The sequence below is a fragment of the Denticeps clupeoides genome, chromosome 1 (genome assembly GCF_900700375.1).
Source record: "Denticeps clupeoides chromosome 1, fDenClu1.1, whole genome shotgun sequence".
NCBI classification, from domain to species: domain Eukaryota; kingdom Metazoa; phylum Chordata; class Actinopteri; order Clupeiformes; family Denticipitidae; genus Denticeps; species Denticeps clupeoides.
This window is the reverse complement of record NC_041707.1, coordinates 21746722-21769566: the sequence shown is the minus strand read 5'-3', so window position 1 is coordinate 21769566 and position 22845 is coordinate 21746722. Positions and strand designations below refer to the sequence as shown.

At 41.1% G+C, this 22845-nt stretch overlaps 1 protein-coding gene across 6 annotated transcripts in view; it reads right to left on the bottom strand.

Moving 5' to 3' along the window:
- The window catches only part of LOC114787823 (diacylglycerol kinase delta), a 67912-nt gene that overhangs the window by 4024 nt on the left and 41043 nt on the right, over positions 1-22845 (bottom strand). For 5 of the 6 annotated variants that reach the window (XM_028975743.1, XM_028975723.1, XM_028975751.1 and 2 more), the window contains 27 exons: positions 17584-17694; positions 16619-16699; positions 16255-16359; positions 15757-15889; positions 15556-15662; positions 15039-15164; positions 14645-14747; positions 13941-14100; positions 13742-13850; positions 12567-12706; positions 12093-12168; positions 11866-11957; positions 11438-11537; positions 10382-10607; positions 9595-9693; positions 9370-9463; positions 8036-8143; positions 7521-7617; positions 6349-6456; positions 5901-6014; positions 5304-5438; positions 4927-5090; positions 4255-4369; positions 3458-3547; positions 3026-3142; positions 2720-2828; positions 183-304 (listed from right to left, as the gene is read on the bottom strand). In XM_028975743.1, coding sequence (XP_028831576.1) covers positions 183-304; positions 2720-2828; positions 3026-3142; positions 3458-3547; positions 4255-4369; positions 4927-5090; positions 5304-5438; positions 5901-6014; positions 6349-6456; positions 7521-7617; positions 8036-8143; positions 9370-9463; positions 9595-9693; positions 10382-10607; positions 11438-11537; positions 11866-11957; positions 12093-12168; positions 12567-12706; positions 13742-13850; positions 13941-14100; positions 14645-14747; positions 15039-15164; positions 15556-15662; positions 15757-15889; positions 16255-16359; positions 16619-16699; positions 17584-17694 — 3141 coding nt within the window. The remainder of the gene's footprint in view (positions 1-182; positions 305-2719; positions 2829-3025; positions 3143-3457; positions 3548-4254; positions 4370-4926; positions 5091-5303; positions 5439-5900; positions 6015-6348; positions 6457-7520; positions 7618-8035; positions 8144-9369; positions 9464-9594; positions 9694-10381; positions 10608-11437; positions 11538-11865; positions 11958-12092; positions 12169-12566; positions 12707-13741; positions 13851-13940; positions 14101-14644; positions 14748-15038; positions 15165-15555; positions 15663-15756; positions 15890-16254; positions 16360-16618; positions 16700-17583; positions 17695-22845) is intronic. The other variant, XM_028975737.1, reaches the window with a different exon arrangement.

Below are 22845 nucleotides of genomic sequence, written 5' to 3'. Positions count from 1 at the left end.
CTTGATACCAGTTAACTCAACATGGTCTAGAGTAAAGTAAAAGGGAGATGTACTCAATGTTATGGCTGATTGGTGTATTTTATAGCTGACTTTGCAAACTGCGTTGTGGCATAATATCCATAGCACAAAGAAACACATGCCAAAGATGCTGGCTGTGGCTGTGTGTGTTGACCCTGCTGTACCTTCAGATCTTGCCTCTGGAGCTGAATCAGCTGCCAGCCCTGGATGTCCTGAAAACTCTCTCTGTACTCCCCTAACCCCAGCGAGTCCAGCCAAGCAGCTACCTCCTCTGAGTCCCACCTCTCTGCCACAGCATGCCCCCCAAAAACAAGAAAGGCACAGGAAACAGACAAAAACAAAAATACCAGACAATGCACAAACACAGACACTTTACAGGACAAGACATCAACTGGGGAGAAAATGACTAAAGGACGAAAGAGGGTGGCGAGATCAGTGAAGGGGAAAAACAAATTTGACCGCAGGCATCACTGCAAACCCACTTACACTCAGTGGGCACTATTAGAAACAAGATAATTATACCCAGTGAAGAAGTTATGCATGTTATACACTGTACTCAGGGTGTAGGTACCTTGGAGATCTAAAGGTTGGGGTGGACAATTTTGTGTGCAAAAAGCTAGCAGGTGTGCAGGGATGCTTGGGAAAAGCATTAGGCCAGCTTTTCCGGTCCATGGGCCAGGACTGCAGCAAATCATTCCCTTTGGTGTTGCAAAGAGAACTTGCTAGTTACCAACTCACAGCTTAAGTCTCTACTACACATATATGTATATAGCGGTGTGAAAATGTGTTTGCCCCCTCTCTGATTCCTTATTTTTTTCCATGTTTTTACCAAAGACACCACAAGGAAACAGCATGAACTGCCTTTTTAAGGTCATGCCACAGCATCTCCATAGGATTGTGGTCAGGACGTTGACTAGGCCACTCCAAGATTTTTTGGTAGACAGTAGAATTCATGGTTCCATTTATCACAGCAACTCTTCAAGGTCCTGAAGCAGCAAAACAGTCCCAGACAATTACACTACCACAACCGTATTTTACTGTTGGTATGATGTTCTTTTTCTAAAATGTGGTGTTACTTTTACACCAGATATAATGGGACAAACACCTTCCAAAAAGTTCAACTTTGGCTCATCAGTCCACAGAGTATCTTGGTCTTGGGGATCTTCAAGATGTTTTGTGGCAAGATTGAGACATGCCTTAATGTTATTTTTGCTCAGCCATGGTCTTGTCCAATCTCTTATGGTGGAACCATGAACTCTGTGCTTAACTGAGGCCTGCCTCAGTTCTTTGGATGATGTTGTGGGGTCTTTTGTGACTTCTTGGATGAGTCGTAGCTGCACTCTTGGGGTAATTTTGGTTGACCTGCCACTCCTGGGAAGTTGTTGGCTGTTTTTGCCATTTGTAGATAATGGCTTTCACTGTGAGTGCCAAAGCTTTAGAAATGGCTCTATAACCTTTTCCAAACTGATGTATTATAATTACTTTCATTCTCATTTATTCCTGAATTTCTCTGAATCTCAGCATGATGTCTAACCTTTCAGGATCTTTTGGTATACATTACTTTGTCAGGCATGTCTTATTTATCCTGTGTGTATATAGAGATATTGAACTCAAAGTTGTGCTATCAATTTGTTACAAAGGGCCATGAAAGTTAGAATTTTTTATTTCTGCTTAAATAATAAAATCTTTTTAAAAATTGTGTTTATTTGTGTAATATTTAACTAATATTCATTATTTTTTGATGATCTGAAACATTTGAATGTAACTAACATGGAGTAAGAAATCAGAGCAAACACTTTTTTCACACCACTGCACATATATTTTAAATATATCTGAATTTATCAACTCTGTCAGCATTTATGAAAACCTGGCATGAAAGGAAATTTTACATTCCTGTTTTACAACATTTGGTACTAAATACAGAAACCAAACAGTTTAACTCTATTCTTTGTTTTTTTTTTATGTACTACACCAATGGAACAGACGGTTTGCACATTGGTCCACAATCAGTAAGAGATTGCATGCATGTGAGGTGTAGCATAAAAATGAATATTACAACAAAACAGAAGAACATGTAACTAGACTGGTTTGATGTGCTCAGGGTTAATGAAATGTGAAGGTGTCTGGACACAGCAACAATATCAAATACAGCTTTTCATAAGAACACACCAAATCTGTAATTATCTTGGCAGAAATGTCAGCTCATGGTCATTGCATATCATCATCTCATCATTTGATAAGATGTAGTCTGCATTTTATCAAAGCCAGATTGTGGGGTCAGTGGTGGTGTCAGTGAGCAAGGCACCATCCCGACACACTGCTCTCCGGGTGTCTTTCATGACTGCCCACTGCTTACCAAGGTGATGCAGAGGACACATTTCTTTGTGTGCACAGCGTGCTGAGCTGCAGTGTTTCACAATCACTTTCAAAGAATGTTATGGAATATGGGTTATAGAATATAGGACGTACATTAACATCTTGCATAGACTTTTGCAAGGAAGAGTGGTAAAAAAAATGCAGCTAGAAAATGTTAGAGACTGTGGTGGACATTTATTCAAAATAAAAATCTTTATTTAATACTAGTTTCTGATGCTAAGGGTGTTATTACATTATTGTTTATCCATTGTTCAAGTATATCAATGATTTTAAGAAAACTCTCAGTTAGCATTAACATTACATAAAAGCATACTCTGCTCAGTACCTGATAAGGAACTGTTAGATTTCTGCTTGTGCAGTTTCTCCCGCTCCTTCTTCACTTTGGGGATTATCTTCAGCTTCATGCTGCTCTTGCCAGATCCCTTGGAGGACTCCTTCACAAATGGAGAGAATTGAAAATTGTGAGACGGAAATCTGATTGGGAGATTGGGAGTATTTAGCTGTATGCTGCTAGATAAAGAATAGAAGCTTCAAGTTTAAAGTGGTATAAAAACTTGCTGTAATGGAGTCACATTACGTATTGGCATATTTTATTGCATTTGACATTTGTGAAATCCATGTGCATGCATACCTCTTCAGAACAGTGCATGCTGGGACAGATCCAGTGGATGTCCTCTAGTTTCAGTAGCTCTGCTCCAAGGCAGTTTAGTGTGGACTGAAGTTCCTCCTCCTGAGGTGATTCCAGTTGCTACAGTAGAAACAGGAGATATTTTTACACTTTCTAAATATTCCAAAGTAGTAATAATAACAATTATTGACTAATAATGCACACAAATAACTTCCAGCTGTTGGGACATGTACCCTGTGGTACGTGGTCTCTGTCTAGTGGTACATCAATAGTCTCTGAGAATACTGTTACTGAGATTACTGTTAATAGTCACAGCTGCTGTGTGTTTGACTGCTGTATTGACAGCAAATCTATAATAAATAATGATGGATGTTCTAAAAGGACATTAGTTAGATGATGAACTGAGACATTTGCTTGACAGATCCACCCTCATACCAGTAACTTCCCCTCCAGCAACACTTTGGTCTCCTGTTGTAGCACCTTGCTGGTATTGACGATTTCCACAGCTGTACTGCGGCTCAGACACTGCAAGGACGAGACACAAGGAACCCATAGTTGGCCCAGTTCTTTAAAAAATTGGAGCTGATCAAAACGGCTGGATAAGCAAAGTAATATTTATTCATCTATTTATTTATCCAAAGCATACAAAGCACATAAACACACATAATCATAGCAAAACCTCTGTAGACCAGTGCCCTTAATCACACAGAATCAGACTCCATTAAAGAGAGTTATAAATGCTAAATGAAACATCTCCCACCCCTCTCAATTCACTGGCAAACTGGGATAAAAAGCAAAACAATAATTAGCGATCCTTTGTGATTTGAAAGTCCTCTAAAAAGGTTGTAAGATGCCCCCTAAGGCATTAATGTTTTAAGTGCTTGTACGCTGAGCAGCATTTGCAGAGAGCTTGGCTGATCAGTGGACTAATTTGTATCATTTCTCTTTATGAACAGAAGCCAAAGAATACACAACAATTGGTGATTCCCTCATTATTTGTGCAAATAATACCATTTCAATGAGACTAAGTTGACTTACTAAGGCTTTTAAAAATGCACTACATAAAAGAGTATATGAATATAAATATAATAAAAATGTGTTTATTATGGTGTTATGGGGTGTAATGTTCTTTCAGTTTAACATTTAACATTTAAACATTCACTAAACTAAACAAATGTACACTGATTAAATTATTTCAATTAAAGGTAATGTATGCAGAATGGGCAGCTGACCTCAGGACTGGATGGTTTCGATGGGAAAGCCTCCGTCAGGACCAATGAGCAGGCATTCACAGCATGGGCTAACTCCTGCTCAACCACCTTGTGAGTTTTTGCCACCTCTCTTATCCTTGGGAAAGAGATTTAAAATATTTTCATCAGCCACATCTTGGTCATCAGCAACTTCCTTAGTTCCAGATACCTTTACCATTTTACTTGGTACAACTATATTACATCTGTACTGTTTTCAACATTCTGTAGACATTACATTGTTCCTTTGCTAACAATATATTATTTAGATGTGGATCCCACCAGTGATGGAACCAAGGATAACAAAACTAGATGCCAAACTCAAAACAAAAAAATCAATAGCAAGTAAACCTAACACCAAGAACCTATAAAAAATGTGACAGTTTCTTGTGGCAAGGGCATGTCACTAACAACAATCACAACAAAATAACACAGAATGTTCATACGGGGCTTTTTCCACACTTGTTTCCTGCTTCACTCCTATATCAACACACCCTCTGACATAATGACTTAAAAAGCAAAAAGCCTGATGTACAAAAATGTAAAGGACAGTGCAGTAGGGGCGCACTACGGCTGACAAATGACATTGGTTTATTTTGCTATTAAACATCCAATCACAGTAAAGTAGGCAGTCTGCAATTTTGATTTTTTACACACCTGTTGATGAGTGTGTCGGCCACCAGCCCAAGCTGCTGCACCTGCGCACACTCCTCCTCTGTCAGATACTCCATGGACTGCTGGGAGTTGAGCCGTGGTCTGGTAGATCGATAGTTGTCTCCCTTCCGCTTGTCTTCCCATGATTTTAGCGTGTTCTCAAAGTTCTGCCAAAGAGATGATGGTAGCAAAGGTAACCAGACTATTCTTTTCTAAAATAAATATGAAAATATGAAAACATAAATTCACCATAAAAAAGCATAAATTAATCTAACGCAGCAATGCCCACATTAGTAAATATTAAAAAAAGCCCACTGACAGCTGAATTTGAACATTTTTAATAGTAGTCAGTAACCAAGGAAAAAAACTGATCCACTGACCCTGTCTCTGGTGAGCATCTGGGCGCGGTTCTTGTGGACAATCTTGACAATGCCAGGTGGCTGAATCCAGGCCTCACCATCCACCTGAACAGGAACCCCTTCATCCCCCAGAATGGTGATCTTCACCTGTCGACACTTCCCAGTAAAAAAAACTGAGGTCATTGTGTGTGAATGTGTGTGAGGAATGTGTGTGTTGCAGATGCACCATCTTAAATCTCACCACATGAAATGACATAAGCTGAAAGGACTTCAGATTATTCTGTGAGCTATAAAGAGAACAGCTTCATAACCAACACAGTCTAACTAAGAAATTTAATCCATTTAGCCTATGCAGAAATGGAAAATGTCCTACAAGCCCTAGGGGGCGCCATACCATACAAAAATTAAGAACACTGGATCCTACTTAGCCTTAATGAGCTGTACTTGAAACCATCTTTGTTAACCAGTAAATTGCTATAGTTTTTATAATGCTTATTTTTCAATCCTACTTAGTCTGTTTTGTTAAATTCCGTAGACTGTTCACACAATGCTCCTTTTCTGCTCCTCAAATCTGATATACAATGTGGCTGTAATTTATCTGTGTTTTGTGTGTCAGACCTGTGCAATTCGGTGATGTTGGATGTTGATGACGCGTGACATTGCCATCTGCATGCTGCCGAACACCGCCACCACTTCCAGCTTCTTATCGTCAAATGATGGTGCCCCGAAATTCTACAGGGAAAACACAAATGATAAAATCAAATTTGCCAGAATGCAAAGGGACACAGAAGTTGCTAGAGCAACACTCATATCAATATTGAGTTACACTATAGGCTCTGGATAGCCTAACTTTCACACTTCCTCTGTAAGCAAATCTCTGTCTGATCAGGATTTTGGGTTCCCAAATTTGGGGTTTTGGGTTTGGCTTTGGAGGATAAGTCTTTGTTCTCTTTTCAGGAATGAAGATACATCACATTGGCAAATCTAATAGCTAAAGTACGTCTCCTTCCAGCACTGTTGGGTCAGCAATCCGAGCACTAATCAACTAGTCTAACTAAAAACTCACGTTGTCTTCTTTGGTGCCTCCCCAGAAGTTAATGCCTCCTGCATAGCTAGGAATGTTGAGCACCGCCAGGCCCTGAAGACTGGGCAACGACATGGGGACTCCATCACACTGCCATGAAAAAATGTGAGCACATAACAGTGAGCCCAAAGCAATAAAAAAAATGTATACATGCAATGTGAAACTAACTATGCATGGCAGCTATTTAGCCCTGTAATCTTACCAAAGGGAGAGAACTGAAAAGTGTCATGCTTAAATTTAATGTCTTCCACAGTGCAATGCAATTACACACTGACGATTGTTGGAGACATTTCGCTGACATTTAGGTCTTTGGCGTATTTGTTACGACGATGCCAGAAAACGGCACACACCAGTCAGGACACATTCTATTAGGCAGACAGGAGCCGATGTCATTAGAGATTCTGGATCCCTTTCCAGCATCATTGCAACAAAGCGCTTGCTGGTGTCCTACTTTCATTCCTAAACAACTTAGAAGTCTCCAGTTAATTCACCAGTCACGTATCAGCCTTATTCTATGCCACTGCCACATTGCAAGGTGGGTGGAATGATCACAGTGTCACAGTTGATGTACCTGCAGGGTACTGGTTCAAAACGAATGAGCGATACCATACCTATAGCAAGGATGTTACAGACTGGTGCAAAAAAAAAAAAAGATAAGCAAACAGAATCCCTGGTGGGGAATTTATACCCAGATGCCACATCAGGGCCAATACAATCATACCAATGTTGACTGCAGATTGTGCAGATGGCAGAAGTAATGAGATAAATCTTTCACTTTAGGGTCTGTATTTTATACCAAACCAATCGCTTTACATTAGTTTTTTCATTTGTACATTTTAATCCCAGAGAAACATTTGTATTGGTTGTTTGAGTAAACTTCATCCAAATTCATTACTAGCACTGTATTATGCATTGATATGTACTCAAATGACCCTACAGTGTGCAGACAACACACTACAGTGTACAATTAATCTATAATCAGTCACATAATCTACATCTTTACAATCACAATTAGCTATATTTTATCTATATTTTTGCTTCATATTAAGACACAGTCATTGGAGTTGACTAAGCATTTAACTACTCATTCTGTTTAGATGTGTATAAGTGTATGTGATAAAAGAAATGTGATTTGATGTTGCTGTTGCACTCACCTCCAGCAGAACCCGCTGCTCCAGGTTCTTATAGGTCTTCTGCACCAGCTCTTTGGTCCCCAGCACACCATACCACATCATGTTCTTGGTGCGGCTGCTGTTGGTTTTGTTTGGGAGGATGGAGTTAAGAGATGGCAGGGAGTTAGAAGGAGCTGATAATGTTGCTATTAATCCTACTTCTGAGAGAGTCCCAGCAACAGAGAGATTGAGGGGAGTAAAGGGTCAAAAACTCTACTGTGTAATGACTTTGAATCTGTAATGCTTCCATTAATCCTTTTTTTGAGAGAAAGAATGAGAGTAGAAGTAAGTGTGTGTTGGGAGGGGGTTGTCTTAGACACTTATCTAATTACTGCCATTAGAGCCTCGCAAGGGAATGTGAAAGGCCAGTACCTTCATTTAGACTCAATTAGCTCCTCAGAACAGATGGACAGAAGCCCTAAAGTGACTCGTGCAGTGACAGCATAAGGAAATCTGCCATAATCATGCTGGTACCAGGATGGTGAGTGGATAGGTACCTGCATTTCTTTGGGTGCTCGTCCCTCTTGTTGTTGAACTCCAGGGAGATTTTGGCATCCAGGCCAATTCCAAAGTAGTTGTTCATTACGCACTTCTCTGTGCATTGCCTGCAAGCATGAGAAAAACATGTCATAAGACACATACCCTATGTTTTTTATTTCAATTGATCCCTCAGCTAATGATTTTGTTCTAGGTCAATTTTATATATATCATTATCAGGATCATGTTTATTGGCATATTATAATTGACATAGAATATACATATATATATACATATATATTGATGCCAACTGAGCTTCTCTGGAGAGACCTAAAAATGGCCCACCAGAACTGGAGATGATCTGCAAGGAGGAATGGCAGATCCCAAATCCAGGTGTGAAAAACTTGCATCATTCCCAAAAAGACTCATGGTTGTATTAGATCAAAACAGTGCTTCTACTAAATACTGAGCAAAGGGTATGAATACTTAGGACCATGTGATATTTCAGTTTTTCTTTGTTAATAAATCTGCAAAAATGTCAACAATTCTGTCAATACGGGGTGTTGTGTGTACATTAATGAGGAAAAAAATTAATTAAATAATTTTATGCAATATAACAAAGAGTGAAAAGATTAAGGGGGTTTGAATAATTTTCGTACCCACTGTACATGGTACATAACATGGCTATATATATACGGAAATGCAGATTAGAAATTAATATCACTAATTTGGAAACATTTTGTTTTCAATGTATATAGCAATTAGTCAATGAGCAACTGCTTCGCCGTTTGATAAGATGCAAAAATTCACTATTGCAACCTACACAGCTACACAAAAATTTATTCTACAAATAGACTATTAACAGCTACCAACTTAAATGTAGTTTACCTATGCTTATCTATTTTTTTCACTCATTCACCACATACCAAATAATCATATTTAATATCTGAGCTGAAAACGCTTTAACCTTCATCCTCTGTGCTTGTATACTATCACTGCAGTGAAATCACTTTGGAGGAAGTGAAGTAATAGAATTAATGGTTACGGTGAGAAAGCCATGTTGAGGGACCCATGGCTGAAATCTTGGGCTGAGGTTGAAAGTGTAAGTCTGATTTCCCAAACAAAGAACAGGGATTAAAACTGTCCTTTGGGGAACCTTGCATGTCCCACAATGTGTTTGCAAAATTGTCAGGTAGGTGTTGTATTCTAGATTGGCATGACCATGGATTTTGACTGTAGCATGTTGTCTGTACGCGTGACATGGATGAGTATGATTGTTTTTTGGAGGTAATAATGGACATGTTTAAGTCTGATAAAGACTGTACATTATTAAAGACGGGGAGTAACCACTTACACAAACTCCTCAGACAGGGGTACAGCGGTGAAGCTCTCTGACAGCACGATGGGTGAGGGGGCAGTGGGGCTCAAACTGCCTGGACCTGATTGACCTTGGTGAGAAGCAGAGAAGAGGGAGAATGATTGAAAATGTCAAACGCATTGTCATTCTCAATCATCACTTAAGATGAGAGCTGAAAGGAACTTGATGGTCTTGATAATCTGAGGAAATCCTGCAACTCACGTTGTTCATTTTCCTTTAGCTCAATGCTGCTCTCTCTCTTGATGGAGGAGGTGGAGGACATCCGCTGCACTTGGGTGTGTCTGTTCTGCTCATCCACAACTGACAGGGACAGATGTAAAATGTTCATCATTTGAATGAAAAGTAACTGTAAAACATTGCTTTCAAAAGCTTGTCATTTTTGGAAAATAAAATGAAAAACCTAATAAAGCCCCTTCATACAGTAAAAGACATACACAGAATCCATCAAATATCACTGTAATGGTGGATCCTGGAATGACAGGAAACACCTGACAATGGTTCCCGGTGCGCTGACTGCAGGCCACATGCCCTTGATTCCCCAGGCCTGACGTCTTCACCTATTTCAGTGTACCTGCATCAGAGATCCGGGTTCCAACTGTGAACCTGACAGGTGAAGGGAGATGCTGCTATGCTCTCTATGTTCTAGTCCTGGTCGGGGTTGGTGTCACACTGGCTTTTAGAGATTGCAGTCAAGGTCATGGTCAGAGGGGTGTCACTCTAGGGTTTTGGATATGATGTTTGGTGGTGTGAGGTGTGATCCCAGTGTGAGAGTTGACCTTCCGTGTACCTGTTTCCTCACTCCTTTTTCCCAAGGTGATTGCTGAATGTTGGTGTGTGTGTGATTTTGAGATTTCTAAAAATAAAAGTTGTGTTACTAATCCGAGCCTGGGTCTGTCTCCTCCTTTCTGTACCATGACAAGCACAAAATAAAAAAATGGGAATTTGATTTATTTGTTTTCAACTGTTTATAATTTTTAGCTATTTGTACCTTTCTCTGCCTGCTCGATGATCTGTCTCAGTGCCTTCTTCAGACTGTTGGCCCTTAGCATTAGCTGCTCTCTGGACCTGAAGGGCCGTGGCACTCCAGGAGCTTCTGTATCCCCATCTTCTCCCTCCGGTTTGGGGGACTGTGAGCCTGCAGGTACAAGTTGGGCATCAGCCTCCTCACTCAGAGCCTTCACCAGAGAGTCCAGTTTGTCGTTCAGCAGGGCACACTGCATGGTCAAAGGGAGGAAATCAGCAGGGATGCAAATGTTATAAAAGCTATAAACTTGGCTATTTATGGGACCACAGACAACAGTAGATTTCCCAGGCTGCAGCCTAGAAGATCTATCGAATGGTGTTACATTAATGCCTTACCATTCCATCACCATAAGCAGCTCACTTTTAATACTCATATATTACATTTTAACAATGACTTAATTATGTGGAATAAACACATGGAATGCATGTCTACGGTTTTAAAAGTAACAGTGAAGACAATTTTAGACAAAATTAGACAGATAAAAAAGAAAAGAAAAACCCATTATTGATAGCCGGTAAATAGTCTTATTTATCATTACAATTCACTTCAATATTAAAAAATATACATATTATTGATAGAAATGAAAAAATACCAGGAAAACAACCCTGCAGTGACTTAGTTCTCATCAGACTCCTCTCTGCCTGGATGTAATACAATGTGGTAAAACGGATTAGGCAAAACAATCTGATGTTGAGCGTCTTTTCCTCTTTTGTAATACATCATTTACAAAACCTCCACAAGCATTAAACTATTTGGCTTTTGCATTTAAATGATAGCTCTCCCAGGAAAACCGCTTTATACATTATGGAAAAACGATTCTAAATTAATACTGTATTCCATTTCTGATGTATAACCAAGAGACTGAAAAGGTTTCTTGTGCACAGTTGTTGTAGTTGTTTTTTTCCTGGTCTCACCCACGACTCTCCAGCCCACTAAAGGCCAGTATACCTGTTACACAATGTTTTTTACATAACCTCACTACACACGTACACACACACTCAACATTTTACACAAATTTACCTTTTTCGCCATGGCATCCGCCTCTTCCCTGTTCTCGGCAGCTCTCTCGTACGCTTTTCCAACCTCCGACACAAAGTCATTCACCGTCCCACACAAAAACCTGCCCCCAAGGTGGGAGAGAGTGAGAGTATGATACCGAGAAAATGAGCAGATGATACAGACTCAGCTTCACAGTCCATGAGCACTCCTGTTGAGAAAATCTGCTGGCAGCTGAAACCAGCATGTGCATCAATGTTTCAAACAAATAGAATAACATGTTATTTCTGTAAGAGCTGCTTTTGTCAAAATTGTTTTTGGAATTAAAACATTTGCCAAGGAATGTAGGATTATATTATGTTCCAACAGTCTGTGAAATAATACTTTTTTTTTTTTTTGCTATTTAGAGCAATCTAAGCCAACCTGATATTGACTTATTGTACTGAACTCACTTGGCAGAAGATATGACATCGCTGTGTTTGTCTGAGTCTAGGATTTTGGTGAGGTGGGAGGCCACAGAGTCAGCATACTGAGTCATCTGTAACTGTGCAGAATAAAAACATGAACATTTCTGAGTTCAGAACCCATTAGCGGTTTAATGTAAAGCTATTTTAAAACAAAAATTCAAACACATTGTGTGTTACAGAGTATGACTGTTGACATACAGAAGGACTCATACCTGCAGTGGAGGCTCATCTTCCTTCACAATCACAGGGGTGTTTTTGGTGGCCACCTCATATGTCATTACGCTCCATCTATAGATAAAGAAGATGAGGTAAAGAAAGAATGAAAGAAAGGCCTTGCCTGGCAATGCACTGCACATTCATATATCAATTACTTACATTTACAGCATTTATCAGATTATATCAATTATCTGTCATTTTCAGCACAACAGGCAGCATCATACTTAATCAATAATGCATGCTATACCATGAAATATATACCATGAAATATAGCATTAAGGAAATTCATGAAATCCCACGATAACAGTGAAGTATCATTAGAAGACCATTACAAAAACCCGAATGTCATACCGATAGGGCTAATCAGTAATTAGTGAAAGATTTGAATCCATTAAAGTAAGTCTATAGTAAGTCTATACATGTGATTGATCAGCTTCTAAAGAAGCTGAGAGAGTGTTCCCCAGGGTTACCTGTCCAGCATTTTGGTGGTGGCTCTCTCCAGCTTCTCCAGGATCTGCAGCAGCTGGGCATCATCATCACAAAGACCCCCCCAACCCAGCACTCGTGCAAGGTCATTCCCTGTGCCAAGGGGCAGAACTCCAAGTTGACACTGCCACACAAACACACACCAAAACCCCAAAACAGATTAAAATAAGTAATAAACATTTTGACCAAATAATAATTATAATGAATACAATGAAACATATATACACCTAATGCAGATTTTCTGCAGAAAATAATTTAATAGGCCAATGAAAACAGAACTCATTTCCAGAATTCAGTACTAATTAATTCTCAGATTAGGTTTAATTTGCATTACCGACAATGGCCAGACCATGGTTATTTTTTAGTGAAAAAACATATGTCTGTGAATCATGGGTGTGTTAAACTACCAAAACGCCTTTTTAATGGCATGCCACAGATTCAGTGTTTGACAGGTAAATTGTTGCATTCATCCTGACAGCAGTGAAACAAATCTTTCCGTTCTCAGTGCATTGGGCACAAGCACAATATATGCAACCACCTCCCACTGGGCCAGTGACGGGCATTTGAGCAGTGCGCTGTACATAATAAATGTTTACAACAGTAGTGAACTACACAAAAGGCAGCGACACAGTATGCTAATAAGTATCCAGGCACTGCAATTTGAGCAAACACTTTTACAAAATGATGCAGTGCGTGGTCCTGCTTAGTCATTTACAGATCATTGTCCTATCATTAGCAGTGATCAGCATACAACTCAGTCTTTCATCAGCAGCAAAACAAGCCCATTGTTAAAGGGACCATATGGTTGGAGACAATAGGTTTTAATACATCCTGGATACCACAACATATATCAAGAACAACTTTGAAGTGTTCAGAAACATAAATGTTCACTTTTATTGGTCATGTCACATCAATTTCACACTGAAATTTCCCAAAGGAGTCTGTGGCCTGAACAGGTTCAGTCACCTCACCACACCCCTGTGGCACTGTGGCAATATGGCAAGCAAACTCAAAATGATCTCAAATTTAACACACTTGCGAGCGCTCTCACTCTCCCTCTCCTCCTGCTGCCTTCCATCACCCCAAGCGTCCTCGTCCGGCAGCCTACATTCCTACTGTTTCTCCCCCAAGCCCCAGGATTTATGTGACAGTTACACACCTGTTTATGGAGTCCTAATTTGTCCAGTTCTGACAGCACCCATCCTACACTTCCATCACCACCGCACACCAGTATCCGGAAGGTTTCGAACTTCTGGAAAAGCCTAAGACTGCAGCAACCAAACAGAGTACGTGGTCATCAACTGATCATAGCATTTCACATCATTGAATCTTGTAATTCCTTAGAGAAATGTCCTCACCCTAACTGTGGTCCTCCGTTCATGATGTCAAACACCTGGGCTGGATTCAGGAGCTGCCTGAATTTGCGCAGGAACTTCACTCCCTGGTTGTCGCCACTCTTTGAATTGACCAAAACCAGCAGTGGGCTGGAACAGGATGGGCTGGTGGCTTTCCAGAAGCCTACAGAAGGGAATAGTTAGAGTGAAGATGGTATGAACGAAAGGGCAGCACAGAAAGGCCTGTCAGTATTAGCAAACCCCTACACTGTGATCATAAATGATACTTGCCTATGAACCACAAGACAACAACAGAGTCACAGGCTAAAGTGAAAGAACGTGAAAGTGAAGTGATTGTCACTGCAGCACAGCACACAATGAAATGTGTCCTCTGCATTTAACACATCACCCTTAGTGAGCAGTGGGCAGGGATGAAACACTCAGTGGCACCTCAGAGGCACCTTGGTGGTTGGGGATTCGAAATGAACACCTTCTGATTACAGGGTTAGCAGCCAGGCCAACCACTTCCCCACTTACTACCATTGTGTCCCTGAGCAAGACACTGAGTTGCTCCAGGGGTACTGTCCTTGTAACTACTGATTGTAAGTTGATCAGGATAAATGGCATAAATGTAAAATTCCGCAAACATTCATAAGAAATCTGAATTAAAGTTATTTATGGAAACAAAGCCGAGCGACCTGCACATGTATATGGTGAGCAAGACTTACCATCAGAGTCAATGCTGTTGAGGGCCGTCGGTGGGATAATCGACACTTTGCACTGGCCCAGAGGGCAGATCTTTCCCATGTGTTCTTTACAACTGTTGTGTACCTACAATTGGCATATTCCCATAGACACACACACACAAACAGAAACACACACAAATACATTAACACAGATAAGCATCCACCAGAGCGCATCTGATATTGTTGCTGTGGCAGTTTTCGCCTGACTGATTTTGTACGTTGCCTGGGATGCCACAGAGAAATGTTGCCAACAGAAGAACTGAAACACACGCTGTATGCATGTCTGATTCTATGTGTGCATGCATGCACTTGTGTATTCATGTGCATCCATTTTTGTGTTTGTCTGTGCGCATGCCAGTTTGGGTGTCTGACTCACGATGGCTTTGCACCAGAGGCAGCGCCAGTCCTGCAGCCGTCGGACGCTCCCACAGTTGCGATCACAGACCATGCATTTGGCACTGACTGGCAAATTCCCCTCCAGCCACTGATGGGGCATAGACACCTACAGAGAACGTGCACACACAGCAACACAGACCTATTCAGTTGCACCTTCACTATCAAATAATGATTCTAGAACCTCAGTTCTGTCTTAAAACTACAGAAAGTGGTTATAGGAACATAAATTCTCAAATGAAATTATATCTTCATGATTTCCTGGCTTGTTGCAATGACAAATATGTTACAAACAGGGCCTAAAAGTTTATTAACTGGAATAGGCATTAAGCTATAAATGTAGCCTTTATGTGCAGAGCTGGTTATTTTCATCTTCATCATTATCTAACATACTAACTTAGAAAAGCTTGTGAGCACCGACAAGACAATGACCCTGGTCATCCACAGTGTGGTCATCCACCTCCCACTAAACAGTCTCACCAGAACATTGTTTTACCCACCCCATCCTCATCCTCAATGATTTCATTTCCAATGGATGCAAGGGTAGTCCACTTGCAGTTGTTGGTGGACCTGACAGCACACCGCTTATGGGCTTTAAACTTGCAGACTAAAATTCACCAAAACAGAAAGAGAAAGGCTCTTGAGACAAACCACCGAAAGGAACCATATTATGGAAGGAAAACAAATAATTTTGGGGATACCTTCGCAGGAGAGGCCATGTGAGGTGACGCCAGGCAGCGCCTCGCGGCAGACGTTGCAGAAGGTGGGTCGGGCGTGGGAGCAGGCGTACCAGTTATGCATTCCGGAGAAGTGTTCCATGTTAAACTGACTGGCCTGAGATGACAACACTCACATCAATCCCAGCAATCCTTACATCAAGCACCTTTTTGTCTGTTGAACATCTGAATAGTTTCTCAATTTGTGAATGTTTTATATTATACGGGTTCATGTTTAAATAAACATCTAATTACGTTTAAATATCTAATTACATTTATGGCATTTATCTGGAGTACAGGTACATAGCAACATAATAGTGCTCTCTCTCTCTCTCTCTCTCTCTCTCTCTCTCTGTATATATATAGTGATACAGAGTTTTTGAAACATATTTTCTGAGAACAAACAATCCATTAATGAAAATTTGTTAGACTGTATATCCATTCTTAAAAGTTTGCTCTGGGTCAAGGGTTAAATGAACTGACCTCGTACGTCTCCCATTTCTGCACCGACTTGAGAGCGCTGATCCAGTCCTCCATCTCCTTCCTGTTCTCAGCGCACAGCATCAGCTTACGAAACGGAGTGATCACCTGCCGGAGACGAACGAAGAAGAACAGATGTTCTTTTTTTAATTCCCTCAGGCTTCTCATTATTAATGACTGGTCAGGTTGAGGCTCATTAATCGTTGAGAGGAACGTGTGGGAGAGGTGCACTACTGTTTCGAGAGGAGAACAAGACAGCTGAATTTTCATTACACATTCAGATTTCTCCATACTTATTTGTTTGTTAATTCATTTATGGATATTTTCACCAATTACCATCTCTCTATCCATCTGCAGATGTCTTTACCGTGAAGCTGTTGTTGATGTTCTTGGTGCTGGTCTCTGCCACGCTTGCGTCTGACAGGTCCACCTCATCAAAAATGAGTGACTTAAAAAAAAAACAATTAAAAGGTTTCTGAATATTATTTAAAAGGTACTGTGAGTATTCTCCATACCCCTAGATGGGCCTACTGTTCCTGACTGGGATGATAATTATGTACAACTCAAAACAAGGAGGGGGGAGATGTAATGTTCACTCAATAAATATTAATGTGTTATGTTATGAATTTAGCATGTGTAATGAATTTAACAGGCAACAAATATTGATGTGGAGAGGTGAAAGAATAGATGACAGCAGGATTGTCATAACACTGCTTCCAACACTAGAGGGAAACACCTTACAGTTCTTCAGAACATCATATCATCACTGCAAACAATGCCTAGCATGTGGCTTAGAAGTTTCTGATGATATGTGCTAATTAATGTATATATGAAAGTGAAAGTGAAGTGATTGTCATTGTGAATAAATGCAGCACAGCACATGTGCACAAAACGAAATGTGTCCTCTGCTTTTAACCCATCACCCTTAGCGAGCAGTGGGCAGCCATGACAGGTGACCAATGAGCAGTGTGTGGGGACGGTGCTTTGCTCAGTGGCACCTCAGTGGCACCTTGGCAGATCGGGATTCGAGCCGGCAACCTTCTGATTACGAGGCCGCTTCCTTAACCGCTAGGCCACCACTGCCCCACTATAAATGATAATATAATTTATCATTCTAATAATGTTCTATTAAATTTTAATATAAAATTAGAATACATGTCCCACATGAACATAACAGACGCAATTTTGGATGGGGAAACATAATTGAAAGAAACTGTGGCACAAAAAGGTTATGAGCATCTATGCTCCTTTTAGTAAGTGACGTATTGTTGACCAACACAGAATATACTGTGATTGGCTCAGTGTGAGCAAAGAGTTGGGTCTCAGTTTTACCTTTGAGTCTTTGGCATAGTAGAGGGTTCTGCCTCTGAGTTTGAAGTACCTTCTCTTCCACCTCTGGAAGGAGCTGGTCTGTTTCAGCAAGATCCCCTCCTTTACACTTTTCTACGGACATAAAAAAGAACACAAGGGATTATGTGAGTGTGTTGAAGATTTACATCTTTACATTTAACCTGTCGCCTTGGTGCAGTTCGGGATTTGAACCGGCAACCATGAATCTGTTTCCGTACCCACCCCTAAATGTTATGGGTAGGATTAGTTTTATGGGATGATCCAGTTCCATTCTGGTAGTTTTAGGTCTTTTTTTCCGATAAGGTTGAATAGCAAGATCATGCCCTAGTCATAAATGACAAGTTGATCCAGAACACAGTCACTACACGTCCAAAATGCATAATAAAAATTCTGTCCGCTGCCCTCCCATACAAGCACGAGTGCACACACAAACTGAATAAATGCTAAAAGACTCCCTGAAGAATGCAGAAGATGGAAGGGTGTTTCAGTGTAACCTTGTTAGCTCTCCACTGTAATCTAATCCCACTGTCTTCCCCTATATTCTTCAGTCCCTCTGTCTGTATCTGACCAGCATAGATGGCCACAGGCCTGTTCTGCAAGACATTCAAAGTATAACACCTGTTCACAGTTACCTTTGTTCCCTACAGACCATTGTCCCAGCAGCAGTGTTTGAGTGTGTGTGTGTGATGTTGATTTCACAGTTTGGAGGTGAGAACTGTTTTTCTGTTGTGGTTCAGCAAAGCAAGAAAAAGCAAGATGGTCATTCAAACACCACACCATACTGTAGCATTTGTGTCTATGTGTGTGTGTGTGTGTTGTAAAGGACATCCTCTTGCTAATATATTCTGCTATCACATTGGGCAGGAAGCATTTTTATTAGCATAACAGATTGGGCACTTTGTTCAGACACATTTGTCATTCCTGACAAATAACCTCCCCCTACACACAGATGCAGAGTTCCTCACACACACAAGCACGCATGCGTCCTGACTACAATAAAACACAAAACATATATACATTACATTAAATTATAATAACAAAAAAACGCACACACACAATGGCATGTAATCATACACACACATGGAATTACACAGACCCAACGACAAACTGGTGATGACTCAGAGCCACTGCCCCTGCCCATGTGTGATGACGTGCAGCATGCAGACGTCTGTGTCTTCCCTTCCTCCCCCTCTCTCCTCCTCCTCCTCCGCCCTCATTGCTCCCTTTCTCCTCTTCTGAAGGGCAGCGCAACGTCCCTTTATCAGCAATAAACTACTAATCCCACAATGCTTTTCAACGTCACTGATTACTTTATAATTGCCTCTGCTCACCAGAGCTTTCCCCCAGTGCACACACCCACACACAGTGTTCTGCGGAGGCTGAGAGAGACGTGTAGAATAAAAAAAAAACACTATTTCTCTCGACACCAGCCCAGTATATACAGCAGTGATGTTAAAAAACGTCTGTCGCACATTCTTGTGCTTATGACAAAATTATGATTAGCAAACAATACACTTAAATTACACTGAAAGATGTGTTTTTCTACACCTCATGGTCACTACCATTGACCATAAGTTGTGGCAATTCACTTCAAAACAAATGAAAGGACTCTATTTTTTGCTCAAACAAACATACACATAAAGACTCAAAATATCCCAAAACAGAAAAAAAAACCTGTCATCCGCTCAGGCAAAACCAACAAAGGACTGAACTCCATCCCCAGTTGTGTTTCAACCCTCCATTATCCATTTCAATTACAAGACTAAGCATCATCATTTTTCAGTAAATGCATAAACTACATGCAACAGAGACATGGAAAGGGTCCGAGACGTACTGGGAGCGTTCAGATGTTACACTGACGCACCTCCGGGTCCATTAGACTCTCACAATATCACACAGATTTTAGACTGGGAGAGAGAGTCTTATCCCCAGGCTACAACACTCCAGACAGTCCCCCCGCCACTCTGTTGACAGATGAGGAGACGGCAGAAGGCGAACAGACGGAAACTGACGGTTCTATCGATCACAACTGGCAGCCAGACACCAACCGCCCCAGCCTACCGATTGTACATCACCACGTCGGAGGCCAAGTCAATGTTTCTTCTACACCTTCTACAGTTCCTTCTACAATGTCCACCCCACAGCCTGCAGAGTGCAGATGAACTGACGATGCTGTTAACGTGTGCTGGACGGTCCTGATGAAGGTCACGACCCTCTCTTACAAAAAAAAAGTCACCACAGTGTGGAAACCCCTGATATCAGAAGTCATAAGGAGACCCCTGATATTACCTGTTATCAGCAGAAACCAAGGAGACGGTGATGCGTCCCCAGCTGTCTGTCTGCTAATCTCCTTCTCTCTATCGCTCTCTCGCTTGAAGCCATGCCAATATGAGTGAGAGGTAAACACAGAGTGAGATTTACACAACTTGTATAGACCACACGACAAAAGTCCACCGAACGCGATGGAATCATCTGCAGATAGCAAAAAACCGGTGGTGTGTTCACAAACTGATAACACACAGATGACCTGTCACATGTGAACAGAGCGGCTTCAGCGGTGCGACTCAAACAATTCCGTCCAACCGAGGAAACCACCAGAAACAGCACAGCATGCATTTATTGAACTCGCCCATGTTGTCTGACCCCTGACACTCACAAATCTCACAAACAGATATGAAGCCTGGACATATATTCATAAAGGAGTATAATTAACCAAAAAAAGTTGATTCTAGTCCCTTCACAACCCTACAGTTTGTGTCTCTACAAATGGATGGTAGAAACAGACAACCATTCCATGTATCTACTGCATAAGTAAAATTTAGTTATAGGGGATTTATTTGGATAAATCCAGAAACACCCCAGACACGGGCTCATAATATCAGCCTAAGGCCTTCACACTGTGCTTCATATGTCTACAGACCCACTCTACGACATTTATCCCAATTCCACAACATGTCGGCATTAATCGGATGCGGACTGCAGGACGGGAGAAGGTGAGTTGGACTCACAGTGAGGGTTGAGCTGAGCCGCTCTGAACAGACTACAGCGCTGGGCTGGGTTCCGTTCAGTTCAGTCACAGCGAAAGTGAAAATAAAACCACATAGATAAATGCTGTTCACCTGTAAGCTACTGTCACACATCCCTTTAGGTTTCATTGATTTATGAAAAGATCATTATAATTTCACAAAACATGCTACTGTTTTATAGTTTATTTTTCTTTTCTTTTATGGAAACGTAGTTGCAATTTACATGAGTTTTCTCAGCAAATCAAGAATGATGTAATTCATGTTAATTGGCTTTGTGCCATTGTTCATTAGCCTGATGCTGTGTTTGGGCTTACTATACAGACCGGCGGCAACCAGATGATATTTCACAGCTTAAATGTATCAGATCGCAGCCCATTTGCATTAGTGTGACCTCAGAACTGAGAGCTCCGGTTTCCCTTCACCACCCCTGAGTGTGGCGAGACGGCCGGGGTCTGGTTTGTGAGATGTGATTTGCGTCAATTGAAATATGAACACAGATTAATTAGCCTACTGGGGTGTTCTGAGGCCCAGCTGGACGAGCGATGAACAGTGTGTGTGTGTGTGTGTTAGCGATTTAATTATCGCTTGGCTCTTAAAGTGAGATTTATGGTTCGTAGGCACCAAGGTGTCATTGCACGATTAACATTTGCCAGACGGCTTCCATAGTATCACAATCTTCCTCACCTCCTCCTGGCTTCACACATGAAACCTGTTCCTACGACCCAGGGGACCCTCACCAAGTCCCTGTAGGGAAGCATTGCCAGAAGGTTGCTGGACTGTCATTGGAAAGCCACCACAGTCCGTTGAAGATTTTTTGAGGAATATGTCCTCAAGGATTAAGTCCTCACCAAGGAATATGGCCTTAAAGAACACTTTTTAAAGCCAGTGCAGCAGACACGCCCAGTAGAGAAGAACATACAGTTGTTTGCCAAAAGTATGAAACAAATACTGGCTTTCAAAAAGTTGTCTTTTTGTCAGTTGTTTCTGTGGTGTATTTAAGCATTTTATAAGTTTCAAAGGTTTTTATTGACAATTACATCAAGTTAATGCAGTGTTGGCCCTTTTCCCCTCAAGATCTCTGCAATTCGGTCAAATCCTGACCAATGGAACCCATTCCTTCATAATCAGTGCTTGGAGTTTGTCAGAATTTGTGGGTTTTTGTCCGGGGAGTTTCTTGGCCCTGGACTCAAAGATTCAATGTTTTGTTCCCCGAGCTACTTTGGTCTTAAGACACGGTGCTCCATCATGCTGGAAAAGGCATTGTTCTTCACTTAACTGGTCTTGGGTGTTTGGGAGAAGTTGCAGTCGAAGGATGTTTTGAATGGTCTCAGGATGCTTTAGAGAGAAAATGATCTTAGCAGTCTAATCCCTGTACTTTTTGCAGAATATCAGTCTGTCCTTGGAGAGAAGTGGCTTCTTTGCTGCCCTTCTGGACACCAGGCCATCCACCAAAAGTCTTCGCCTCACTGTGCATGCAGATGCACACAAACCTGCCGGCAGCCATTCCTGAGCAAGCTCTGCACTGATGGTACCCCGATCCTGCAGCTGAAGCATCTTCAGGAGACGGACGACCACAGGCAATATCCTTGCCTGTGAAGCTGTTTTATGCAGCGCAATGATGACTGCACGTGTTTCCTTGCAGGTAACCATGGTTAACAGAGGAAGAACAATGATTTCAAGCATCACCCTCCTTTTGAAGCATCCAGTCTGCTATTGTAACTCAACCAGCATGATCTCCAGCCTTGTGCTGGTCAACACTGAAATGATCTCAGCAGGTCCTTTTTGTGAATGCAATGGAAAAGTTTTTGGGGGATTAAGTTCATTTTCATTGCAAAGAGGGACTTTGCAATTCATCTGATCACTCTTCATAACATTGTGGAGTATATGCAAATTACCATAATAAAAACTTTCTCATTCTCAAAACTTTAGGCCACAATTGTACTTTCTCATTGGTCAATGATTTTGTCTATCCAGTCATGATGTTTCAGACCTGCTTCATACCATAGTATAATAAGGCACACTTAAAAATGTAGGAATGTTAAAAATATGTTTGAATAGAGACAGAATGTCTTGCAAGAATTCTTGCAATCAACCCTAATGACACACACCACTAAGAATTCTCTGAAAGCTGACAAGTCCATACAAGATGGGGCAATTCCTTCACCTCCTGCCAAGTTTCCTTCATTTCACTTTATACAGCAAGATTAAACAAAAAGTG